The 11,430-nt window shown below is 43.6% G+C and overlaps 1 protein-coding gene across 1 annotated transcript; it reads right to left on the bottom strand.

The window, feature by feature from the left end:
• Window positions 1-311: 311 nt before the first annotated feature.
• On the bottom strand, window positions 312-10,296 carry Tmed2 (transmembrane p24 trafficking protein 2). Its single transcript, XM_008839289.2, has 4 exons — window positions 9,956-10,296; window positions 7,975-8,167; window positions 4,022-4,129; window positions 312-1,792 (listed from the first exon to the last, which is right to left on the bottom strand). The coding sequence occupies exons 1-4, from the start codon at window positions 10,133-10,135 to the stop codon at window positions 1,668-1,670; spliced, it is 606 nt and encodes a 201-aa protein (XP_008837511.1). The 5' UTR covers window positions 10,136-10,296; the 3' UTR covers window positions 312-1,667.
• Between the last annotated feature and the right edge of the window lie 1,134 nt (window positions 10,297-11,430).

Here is an 11,430-nt window from a genome sequence, read left to right on the forward strand (position 1 = left end):
AGTCTCTGCATAGTCCTTGGGCAACTCATTTAATCTCTCCAACCTATTTCCCACATCCATAAACTAGGTGGTGGTTGAGTGGAAATAATTCAAATCTGCCCCTTCCCCTCACCAAAAGTCGTAAGATGTTTAAGAAACCACACAGGCTAAAATGATATTCTTGGTCACTACCCTCAAGTTTATAGAAATAAAAAATGCTATTAATAGCACATGTAATTATTCATAAAACATGGGTATGTCTCATTTTCAGACAATGGTATTGAACAGATTTTTAAGTCAACTACCATTAATATAAAACACAGAATACTGACTGTTTTTAAAAAGAATTGTTTATTTGCTGAATTGTTTATTTACTGAACCCAGGGCATATTAGATACACAACCAATTTTAAATATTTATCTTTTAATTCAATTCTGAAGTGTTTTCATACACACAAAAAGACTGGCAAGCAACAGTGTCCTGTGGTGAAACAATTACCTCATCAATGGACTGTTGCAAGAATATTAACCCAAGGCTGAAAAGTTATTTGTCCTGAACATGAAAACCTGTAACAAATTTAAATTAATTCTATAAAACTTGTTACTTGTAGTTTTCCCCTTGCAAGATCCAAAAAAAAAAAAAAGTACAAGTAACTAATACACAGCAGTCACCACCCTGGCCTGCCCAGGCCAGCAGCAGAAGCTCCTTCCATTAACCCATCATCAGAGAGCCAGAGAAAGTTTCTTCATCTTACAGAAAACAAAACATGAGCCAAAAAAGAAAGACCCCAAAGGACAAAACCCTAGTGCTGATGTAAGTTCAGTGCCCTGATAAACCAAAAATAAACAGTGGCTGTTCACTATAAGAACTCCAAGCGGCTTTAATCCTTTGGCATTAGAAACCCAGACTTTTCCCATCAAGTGATACACACTTCCTAAGTGCCAACAGTAGAGAGGGGGATGTGTCCTGCAGAAAGCACAGCTAGTATGTGGAAACACCCAGAAAACTGGCTTTAACAGACACTTCTAAAAAGGTTAGGCAGAAACCAATAACAGTGATTAGCTGTTGTGTCATCAATTTAAGTAGAAGTGATTCAGTCCTAAGGTTCAACATAAAACTTAAGGGGGAAAATGCATTGGGAAGTCTTAAGTTTAAAGCAAACACAAGATAAAGTATGAAAGTACCCTGCCTGATAGCATACTCCAGTCAGGCCGCTCTGCCATGAGGCTAGGCAGGAAAAGTCAGATTCAGATTGTTGTTGGCCGAAATGATGCAACAAAGTGAACCTGGGATTTAGAACCACCGATAAGGGACTCCCAAGAATGCAGTCATTCAGTACAGTACTGTCAGGTTGTGGGCCAGCTTCCTGAACAAACTGCATTGTATTATGAAAACAAAGAAGATGTAATGAGGACCATGTTCTAATATTACATTTACAGTCTGAGTTCTTGGAAGGAACTGTAAAATGCGGGCAGCATTCAAGTAAGAAATTATAGGCCAATCAAATGTCAAAATTTCACTCTAACTTTCTTTAACAATTTTCCCAACACCTATTAATCATAAAGAAACATAAGCTATGAATGTGCAGTTCAGAAAATAAAAAAATGGAGAAACGAACAACATTATTATGACCAAGGTGTTTGGTAAGCAAGTGAATTGTGAATTTGGGATCACCAGGAAAAAGCCTTTTAAACAACCCTCCGGACTTCAAAAAATCTCTTCAGGTAGTAGATCTGTCCCAATGTCATAGCAACTAGAACAAGGGCTTCAAAGAAGGACCACAGGACCACTCTGCTGTTTGTGTTGTCATTGACTGTGAAAAAATAAAATAAAATAAAATTTAACAACAGCCTTCTAGAGTGGCACACGTATCACAAAAACCTCCTGGTCTCACAGTGTGAAAGCCACATTATGCAACACTCAAGAAACCTCAGTCTTTTGCCCTGAGCAACACAACACACTCAGAAATGGGGGTTTTTAACTTTTAAAAATTACCTTAAAAGTCAGGGATTTTTCTTGTAATCTCAGAAACTCAGGAGGCTAAAGGAGGAGGATCATACATTTGAGGCCAGCCTGTGCTATAGTGTGAGATCACATCTCAAGTCAAAAAAGATTGACTGACTAGAGCCAACACCATTGTGCTCCTATAGGAGAATAAACAGAACAGGAGCTGGGTGTGGTGGCACACAACTTTAATCCCAGCACTTGGAGCAGAGAAGAGTGAATCTGTGTGAGATCACGGCCAGCCTGGTCTACAGAGCAAGTTCCAGAACAGCCAGGGCTACATGGTAAGACCCTATCTCCAAAAGAAGGTCACACTTCTAGAGTTAAAACTCAGTCACCCTCTCTCACCACCAAAATATCTTATTTTATAATCCTATTTTCTGAATCAGAACTTCACTGTACCCACCATATACAAAAAGAGAACTGTCTCCCACAGGTTGTCCTGACCTCCACACACTGCTGTGACCCAAGCCCAATCACACACATCATACATGCACATGCAAGAATGTAAAGAAAATTTCTTTTTTGTCTTTTTTGAGAGAGGGTCTCCTTGTAGCCCCAGCTGGCTGGAAATTCACTATGTAGACAGACCAGGCTAGCCTCGAACTCACAGATATCCGCCTGCCTCTACCTCCCAAGTGCTGGGATTAAAGGCATGTACCACCATGTCTGGTGTAAGAACAATTTTTAATAGAAAATTCATTTGACAATACCACGTGCCTGCTCTGTCATACTCTGTACTATTGCTCAGCTCACTCTGCCACACTGTCCAAGTTCTGGTCCAGTTATGTTAGTTCAATTACTTTGGTAAACCACTGGGTAGTGGTTACCTGAGTATTCTGCAAATGGTCAAATATTCAAAACTATTACAATTAACAATATATTATTATCCAGTTGCCATCTTAGTTATATAACATTTATAAAAGAACTAGATCTGAAATAACTGCTGGATTATTAGTCACTCAATAAACTAAAAAAACAAGTTTTCTAAAACAGTAAGGCAATCAAAGGAATTTCATGACATGAACTTCATGTCTACCAAAAATACAGTAACCAACTTCTCACATAGTTGTCAATAACTACCATTTTAGGACTGTGTCTGAAAAGAGATTGAATGAAAGAACACATCCAAGTATTTACTATAAAAAGATGTTTCAGCCAGGGGTGGTGACGCACCCCTTTAGTACCAGCACCCTGATCTCTGTGAGTTCAAGGCCAGCCTCAACTACACAGTGAATTCCAAGCCAGCTGGGGCTAAAGGGAGACCATGACTCAAAAAGAAAAAAAAGAAAAAAAATGTTTCAAAGGCCTAGAAAAATGGGGCTGAAGAGATGGCCCAGCAGCTCACTCTTCCAGAGGGCCAAGTTCAGTTCCCAGTACCACGTCTGATGGCTCACAACCACTTAACTTCAGCCCCAGAGTACCTGATATTCTGGCCTCTTAGATACTGCACGCATGTGCACATATTCACACACAAGTACACACAATTAAAAATAAATCTTTTTTTTGTTGTTTTGTTTTTGAGACAGGGTCTCCCTGTAGCCCCAGCTGGCCGGAAATTCACTATGTAGACCAGGCTAGCCTCGCACTCAGAGAGATCCACCTGCCTCTGCCTCCCAAGTGCTAGGATTAAAGGCGTGCGCCACTGGGTTCAATTCCCAGCACCCACATGGCAGCTTCAAACTGCCCTTAATTCCAGTTCCAGGGGAATCCGAAGCCCTCTTCTGACTTCCGAGGCATTATACGACATGTGTGCACTCACATACATGGAGGCAATATATTCATGCACATAAAATATTATTTAAAAAAAAAAAAAAAAAAAAAAGCTTATGCTGAATCCTAGTGGTTTTTGGTATAGAATGATGCCCCAGAAATAAACTAGTTTAACATAAGGCTCTACAAACATATCTCATAAATCTAGAGCTACCTTGCTAAAGTCAAAGTAGTAACATGGTATATGTCCAAAATTTCTGAATAAGGGACACAGGAGCAGGCTGTTAGGAATCCACCTTCACCAGGAGACGCGCTGCTAACTTACTGGCTCTGTGTATCCTCTCCCGGACTTCCATGTACTCTTGTTCATGCTTTACAGCTGTCATTGCCACTGCCAGTTCATTAATCATTTCTTCTAGCTTGTTCTGATGAGCTAAGGAAGAATTTGGAGACAAATTGGCACACATTTAGCAACCTCTTTTTGAGAATTACTTATTAAATAATACATTCCTCAGAGAAGGCACACAAAACCAGCGACTTTAGAAACAGCTCAGGCTGTTTTGTTGTTTTGTTTGCGTCATGTAGTCCAGGCTGGCCTAGAGATAATGATACAGCCAAGACTAACTTTGAACTCCTGATCCTCCACCCTTCACCTCCAAGAGCTGGAATCACAGGTGTGTACCACCATATCTGGCTTTCAGAGCATCTTTAAGAGTCCATTCCCCAGCAGAGGAATCATTCTCTTAGTAGGAAGACACTACACACTGCTTACTAAAGGAGAGTAAATAACCCTAAGAAATCCATTACTCACTGCTGTTAATACGAAGTTCACTGTACTGACTTCGAACAACAAAGAGAAAAACAGTACAAAGTATATGTATATAAAACCTAAATGCTGCAGGCTGGGGTGTGACTGAGTTGCTAGGTGTTTGCCTAGCATGCATGAACTCCTGGGTTCAATCCCCAGCACATTAATCCTAACACCCAGAGAGGTAGGAGGATCATAAATTCAAGGTCATCCTCAGCACATAGCTAGAGTTTTAAAGAATGGAGACAGCTACATGTGACCCTGTCTCAAAAAAATGAGGGGGAGGCTAGAGAGATGGCTCAGCGATTAAAAGCACTGGCTGCTCTTGCAGAGGACATAGGTTCTGTTCCAAATACCCACATGGTGGTTCACAATCATCTGTAACTCCAGTTCCAGGGACTCCAACCCCCTCTTCTGCCCTCCAAGGGCACCAGGTACATACATGCATGCAGGCAAAACACTCATACACATAAAAAATAATTAATATTAAAGACAAACAAACAACATCCCCAACTTTTAAAGTACAAAACTAGCCCAGAACATGAAGACACTCAGGGAAAACTGAACCAACACACTGTTCTCTGAAAATGCTTTCACTACAAGGAGCAATAACAGACATTACAGGGGCAAAAGCACTGAGTTACACAGTTTTTCAACCAGGTACCCTTTAAAATTTTTTTTTCCTTGGGGCTAGAGAGATGGCTCAGTAGTTAAGAACACTGCCTGTTCTTGCAGAGGACCTGGGTTCAATTCCAGCACCCACATGGCGGCTAACAACCATCCTTAACTCCAGTTTCAGGGGAATTGGACACCCTCTTCTGACTTCTGTGGGCACTGCACAACACCAGTGCACTTACATGCAGGCAATACACTCAGTACACATAAAATAAAAATAATATTAAAAAAAATGTTTTTCCCTTTTATTTTAGTGTATTTAGTGGGTGTGGAGGATGCCTTGCATATGGAGATCAGAATACCAACTTGCAGTTCTCTCTACCACATGAGTTCCAGAAATCAAACTTAGGTTGTGAGACTTGGCAGCAAGCACCTAGACCCACTGAGCCATCTAGCCAGTCCAGGTATCCTCTTTAATCAAGCATGGGTAAAAGATGCTGTTCAGAAGAGTATGCTACATTCTACAGAGGAATCAACAGGCAGAAAAGAAACACACAGCACAAGGCAGTGTGCCCATGATGATGAGGGAACTGCTTCATCCCTGCCCCAGCCTGGACTTCATCTAGGATTCCAAGTCACTACACATAGTCCTTAATTTCTTACAAGGAGCCACCGACCTCTGTTGAATGGGACTAGGCTGGAATGAGCTCAACAACTTCACTCTGGAAGCCCATGCACTATGGGAAACCTTTCAAGGAGGGTTTCTCAGGACTGGAATTGTGGCCATCCGGAACCAAATGCCCTTAACTGTTATAGGGAGCTCAGGACGCACAAGACCAGTAAGCAGCACCCATGACCTCCATCCCTGGAGACCAGTGGCACCTGCCCCCTCTATATAGTTTTAAAAATCTTGACCAGGCATGGTACACACCTTTAATCTCAGAAGAAACAGAGGCAGGCGGTTCTCTGAGATTGAGGCCAGCCTGGTTTACATAGCAAGATCCAGGTCAGCTGATGCTTCACAGAGACTCTGTCTCAAGTGCACCCCCGCCCTCCAAAAGATTTGGTCTCCAGACATTGTTAAACATCCCAAAGGGTAAAGATAATCCCACTTGGAAACCACTGCATTAGAGAAGGCTCAATGTAATAGCTGCCATTCAGTGCCATCAACAAGCAAAAGCAAGACTCAGAGATCATGTTAAAGGATTAACTAGGAGTTCAATATCCATCAGCCATTATTTTGTAGCCATGTAAACAGAAACAATTTTCAGAAAGTGAACAAAAATAGTCCTTCAAAATTCTTAAGTCTCACTGCGAATTAGCCAAGGTCAGTATTATAAAGGTCCGTGAAAAATAAGCACAAAAATTAAAGACATTTCTACAGACTTAAAAACTTTACAAAAATCTACCTTCTTTGTGTTGGCACTTTTAAGTGCTCATTATCTAGCTATATGATGTCAGGCAAACATTGGTAAATGTGTTAAACAACTGCCAACTTCCAAGAATCCTACCACGTACTGTGGCCAAAAAGAAAAAAAATTAGTGTTGGCTGCTGGCAAGCGATTTCCCCAGAATAACCTATGAGAGGAAAGGCCTGGTGGTACAGGTCTGTCATCCCAGCTACTCAGAAAGAAAAAAGAGGTACAAGGACCACAAGTTCATGGCCTGCAGAGGCACAAAGTTAGTTCAAAGTCAGCATGAGCAACTTTCTGAGATCCTACCTCAACATTTAAAAAAAAAGACTGGGAATCCAGCTCAGTGGTAGAGTGCTTGCCTAACATGCACAAAGTTCAATCCCCAGCACCACACAAAAAGTAAAAACAATGGGACTTCAGCACTCAATCTTTGTGAACACGGACAAAAGAAACTTTGCACCAGACTATGGAAAGCTCTTGGACAGTGTTTTATACCTAACCAAGCCTCAAAGTTAGTAATAGTAAACAAGGCTGGAAAACACTCTATAGAGTAAAAATGTTTAGTAACATTTTCTTCTGTTCAGTTTGCTGAATTTCTGCCCTTTCAGCATTCTTTTTAAACAAAGATTTTTTGTGAAAATGCGGCTCACTGTATTCTCACTGCTATTGAGTTAGAATAACCTGACCCATATCTCCTGTCAACCAAAACCCACCAAAAATAGTCTAATTAGTTGTAGGGTTTTTTAAGAGGGAATAAAAACACTCTCATGCCAGCAAACTTAAGTTAGAGGAAAGGAAAGCAGAAATTAGACATTAGCAAACAAAAAGATGCAAAAAATGATAGAATACTGCCAGAAGAGAACTCCACATACCATCCCAGGTATCGCCACCACCTAAAGAAAAGTGCAAGATAGAAACAAAAAAACAAACGAAAAAAACAACAAAGAGTTTAGCTAAACTAGTCATCTCCATGAGTGTGCACATAAAGTAACATATACACACCCAGATTAGCAACTCCACAGAGTTGCAAACACCTGTAACACACAGCCTGCGAAACAAGAGCACAGGGTCTCTAAGGCTATAAGACAACTAGAACTACTGAAAAAACAAACACAACCTCCAGAACTGCTCTTTAAAGACTTGCATAAGTAAAAAGTACATTTGTGAATGAACCTGGATTGAGAAACCAAAATAAAACTTTAATAAGGCCAGGTGTGGTGGTGCATGCCTTCAATCCCAGCACTTGGGAGGCAGAGGCAGATAGCTCTCTGTGAGTTTGAGACAAGCCTTGTCTACATAACGAGTTCCAAGTCAGTCAGGGCTACATAGTGAGACCATCTCAAAAAAAGAAACTTTAATTAGATACAACTTAATCAGATAGACAAGTGTATAGAATTAAAGAGTTCTTATGTAATGAGATATTTCTGATGGTCACCTCACCTTCTGTTTCCATGTCTTGTCCTTTTGGAGCCTCCCCAATGTCAATGGTGAACATCACTATCTTTGGAGTCATGGTGGACATCCTATTACTAAAACAAAACTTGTATGTCCCGTCCATGTGAGCAGCAAAGGTGTACTTCCCGCTGGACTCTCGGTCTCCTTTGTAAATTCCTTTATTATCTGGTCCTGTAATCTGGAGCAGGAGAGAAATGGATAAAATTCACCAAACATTTAAGATCCTAAATAGTGCCCTTCAGCGGGAAAATTCCGCTAGTCTGTAACTCACTTTAGGTACCCTGCAGTGAGCCAAAGTAAATACTTTGGCCTCCAATTCTCCCAATTAATGAAATAAGGATGCACTGGCTGTTTCTCCAAACTCTGAATGCACTTAGGTATTATTTGTTAACTGAAACTTAGAGAAACATCTCAGAAACCAAGCAACTCACTTTATGGTCACCAACTGGCCTGACTCCTTCAACAAAAGTGTGAACAGGTGGCTGACAATACAACCCAAGGATAAAGCTCTTCAGTAATTCTACAAAGTACATTTCAAGGTTTGTGTGATCACTGCCAAACAACAAAGTGATGTGTATAACATGCTTGCTAATGCTTGAAGAAAAGGACCAGGCTGAAAAGTAGGCGACCCACATTCCCAAGCCTGTATCCTGTATGCTACAAAGTCAGCTGCTAGGTGTAGACAAGCCTCTCTTTTAAGATGTAAGAAATAAAAAAAGAAAACAAACAAACAAAAATATATGTGTGTTTTTCACCATATGCATACAGGTGTCAGAAGAGGGTATCAGATCTCTGGAGCTAGTCACAACTCCTGTCCCCTGAAAGAGCAGTGAGCCATCTCTGCAGCCCCAAGTTTCCTCTTTTTTTTTTTTTTTTTTTGGCCTTTTTTTGAGACAGGGTCTCCTCCCTGTAGCCCCAGCTGTCCTGGAACTCACTATGTAGACCAGCTGGCCTGGAGCTCAGAGATCCTCCCAAGTGCTGGGATTAAAGGTGTGCCCGGCCCCAAAGTTTCCTCTTTTAAAGCCAGTCACCTGGAAACCTTGGGAACAGCCCATCTTTATACAAGTCTTGGCTAATCGGGCAACCTTACTTCTGAGTTTTACTTGTTCTGTCAGTTTTTCCCAGCTCCACTGTCATTCATTGTCAAATGAAAAATCATCAAACCCAATTAGACATACTAGCAAGCAAATTAGGCACATAAATGTAGTTCTTTGGCTGGACGTGGTGCCGGATGTTTTTAATCCCAGCACTCAGGAGGCTGAGGCAGGCAGATCTCTGTTGAGCCGCCAGTCTGGTCTATACAGCGAGTTTCAGGCCAGCCAGGGTTACAGAGAGAGACCCTCTCTCAAAAACTAAAGTAAATTAAAAGGTGGAAAACCATTTTATTCCTCAAATAAACAATCTTCTGTTTTCCAAACACTTCACTGCAGTTCTTTCTCCTAACATGAGTGAGCCAACTCCGCGCCTCTCGTCGGGCAGATCCGGCGAGAAGATGGATGGGGCGGATCCAGTCGCTCGCGTAAAAGTGGGTTAAAGCGTTAAGATCGCTCCTGCCCCAGCCTAATTTCTGCCTAGATTTCCTCAACAACTTCCCATCTACTTTTTCAAAAAGTTTGTGTCCACGCCACGTTACACGTGACTCGGTGACGAAGGTGGAAAGCAGTCTTCCTGAGGCTAGCGGACCGCGCTAAGGCCTGGGGCTGACACGGAGACAAAGCGGAGTGAGACGCTGGGCCGAGCCCGGGGTTCGGCGCAGAGCCCGAGGTTCCGCGGAGACCGAAGCGGCTCGGAAATCCGAGCGAGCAAGCGCGCACACGGCGGGGTCCGTTGGGGGATCTCCGCGACGGGCGGCGGCCAGACCTGTCCGTAGCCCCGCGGCGTCCGAGCGCTCCGCCCAGGCCCCGCGCCCCGCCAACCCCCTAGCGCCCTCGCCACGCCGCTCCGACGGCGGGCAGTGCGCCCGCACCTCCACGTCGATGTCCAAGAAGCCGCCCTCCGCCACCTCGAAGATGAGGCCCATCTTAGTGCCCGAGGTGACCCGCTCGAAGAAACACTCGTCGGCGTGCGCGTCGATGCTCACGAAGTAGCCCGAGGCCGTGGCCAGGAGCGCGGCCAAGAGCACCATCAGCTCTGCGAGCGTCACCATGGTACGGCGCGGGCAGAAGCCGGGACCGGACTGCGGCCTCCAGAGCCGCGGCAACCGCTGCCGCCTCGGCCTTCGCCGCCTCGGCTCCGCCCCTTCCGGCTACGCCACCCGAGGGGGGCTGATGCGGGCGCCGCCGATTGGTCCGCGCCGACAGCTGCCACGTAACGCGCGCACGGCGGCCGCTGAGGGACAAAAAGAATTCGCGCGGTCCGGGCCTGGACGGCCACCCGGAGGGGCCAAAAATAATACCTACAGTACTTTAGCGTTCAAACTAAAGAGCACATGGACTTATCCAGAAAATGACAGTGTCTTGACGTTTCCCCTCCCCGGTACAAGACAGTTTTAGGATTATCCGGGAAGTTGGCAAGAGATTTGGAGGCAATATCAAAAGCGGAGGCTATAAGAGGTGAAAGATGAAGCCAAGAGCTCTTTTTGTTCTTTCCTCTCATCACCCTGCTTAAATGGGCTGTGAAGAACTCGCCTCCTGCAATACACACGCACCACCGCCACCGCCACCACCAGCACCGCCACCACCACCCTCCTCCAGTGGAGAGATTGCTCAGCGGTTAAGAATACTGGTTGTTCTTGCAGAAGACTCGGGTTCGAATCCCAGTACCCACATGGCAGCTAACAACTGTCCGTAACTCCAGTTCCAGGGGATCTGCCGAGGGCATTGCACGACATGGATTCACTTACCGACACGCAGGCAATACACTCATACACATTTAAAAAATAAATAAAATATTTAAAAATATTTTTTTTAAAAAGGACATATGCACCTTATATATGTATACATGCATGTATGTATGTAGATAATGTTGTAAAAACATTTTTTACCCTGTTCAGTTTCCTCAAAATAAGAGTACTCCCAATTTCCCCGCAGCCTTAGTTCTTGCCAGCCACCAGGATTGTCTCCTGTCTTTTGCCTGCTGATATTCTACTCACCCCCCAAAAAAGCTCATTGTTGCCTCATCTTCTTCGAAATGTTGCTGGATACCTTTATGCCCAGCAACCCTGTTTGCCATCATGTGTGTGCTGTCCTCTCAGGGCCACCTGCCAGAACCAAAAAGACTACTCATCACGTTCTGTTCCGCTGAGAACTCAGCTGGGAGGCTGGGTTGCTTCCACTTTTGCACATCCCACTGTGCCTGATTAGGTTCCAGAACCTCCTGTGAGCCTCGGTTTCTTTATCTATAAAAAGGGACTGTACAGCATGCCTTGCAAATATAAAGGATTGTTTTTGAGACCAATAGGCAACAGAGGGCAGCAGTTTCCTACTTTAGGTTACAAGAGAC

This window comes from Nannospalax galili, unplaced genomic scaffold (assembly GCF_000622305.1).
Source record: "Nannospalax galili isolate Female #2095 unplaced genomic scaffold, S.galili_v1.0 scaffold218, whole genome shotgun sequence".
In the NCBI taxonomy this organism is placed as follows: Eukaryota; Metazoa; Chordata; class Mammalia; order Rodentia; family Spalacidae; genus Nannospalax; species Nannospalax galili.

What these genes read in the sequence shown, in the direction of transcription:
- Tmed2 (XM_008839289.2), bottom strand. Translation starts at nt 10,135, where the DNA reads ATGGTGACGCTCGCAGAGCTGATGGTGCTCTTGGCCGCGCTCCTGGCC. An exon ending in TCTTGGACATCGACGTGGAG is followed by an intron (nt 8,168 to 9,955) that starts GTGCGGGCGCAC and finishes CTCCTGCTCCAG; the next exon opens with ATTACAGGACCAGATAATAA. An exon ending in GGAGAGGATACACAGAGCCA is followed by an intron (nt 1,793 to 4,021) that starts GTAAGTTAGCAG and finishes ATTTTTTCACAG; the next exon opens with TCAATGACAACACAAACAGC.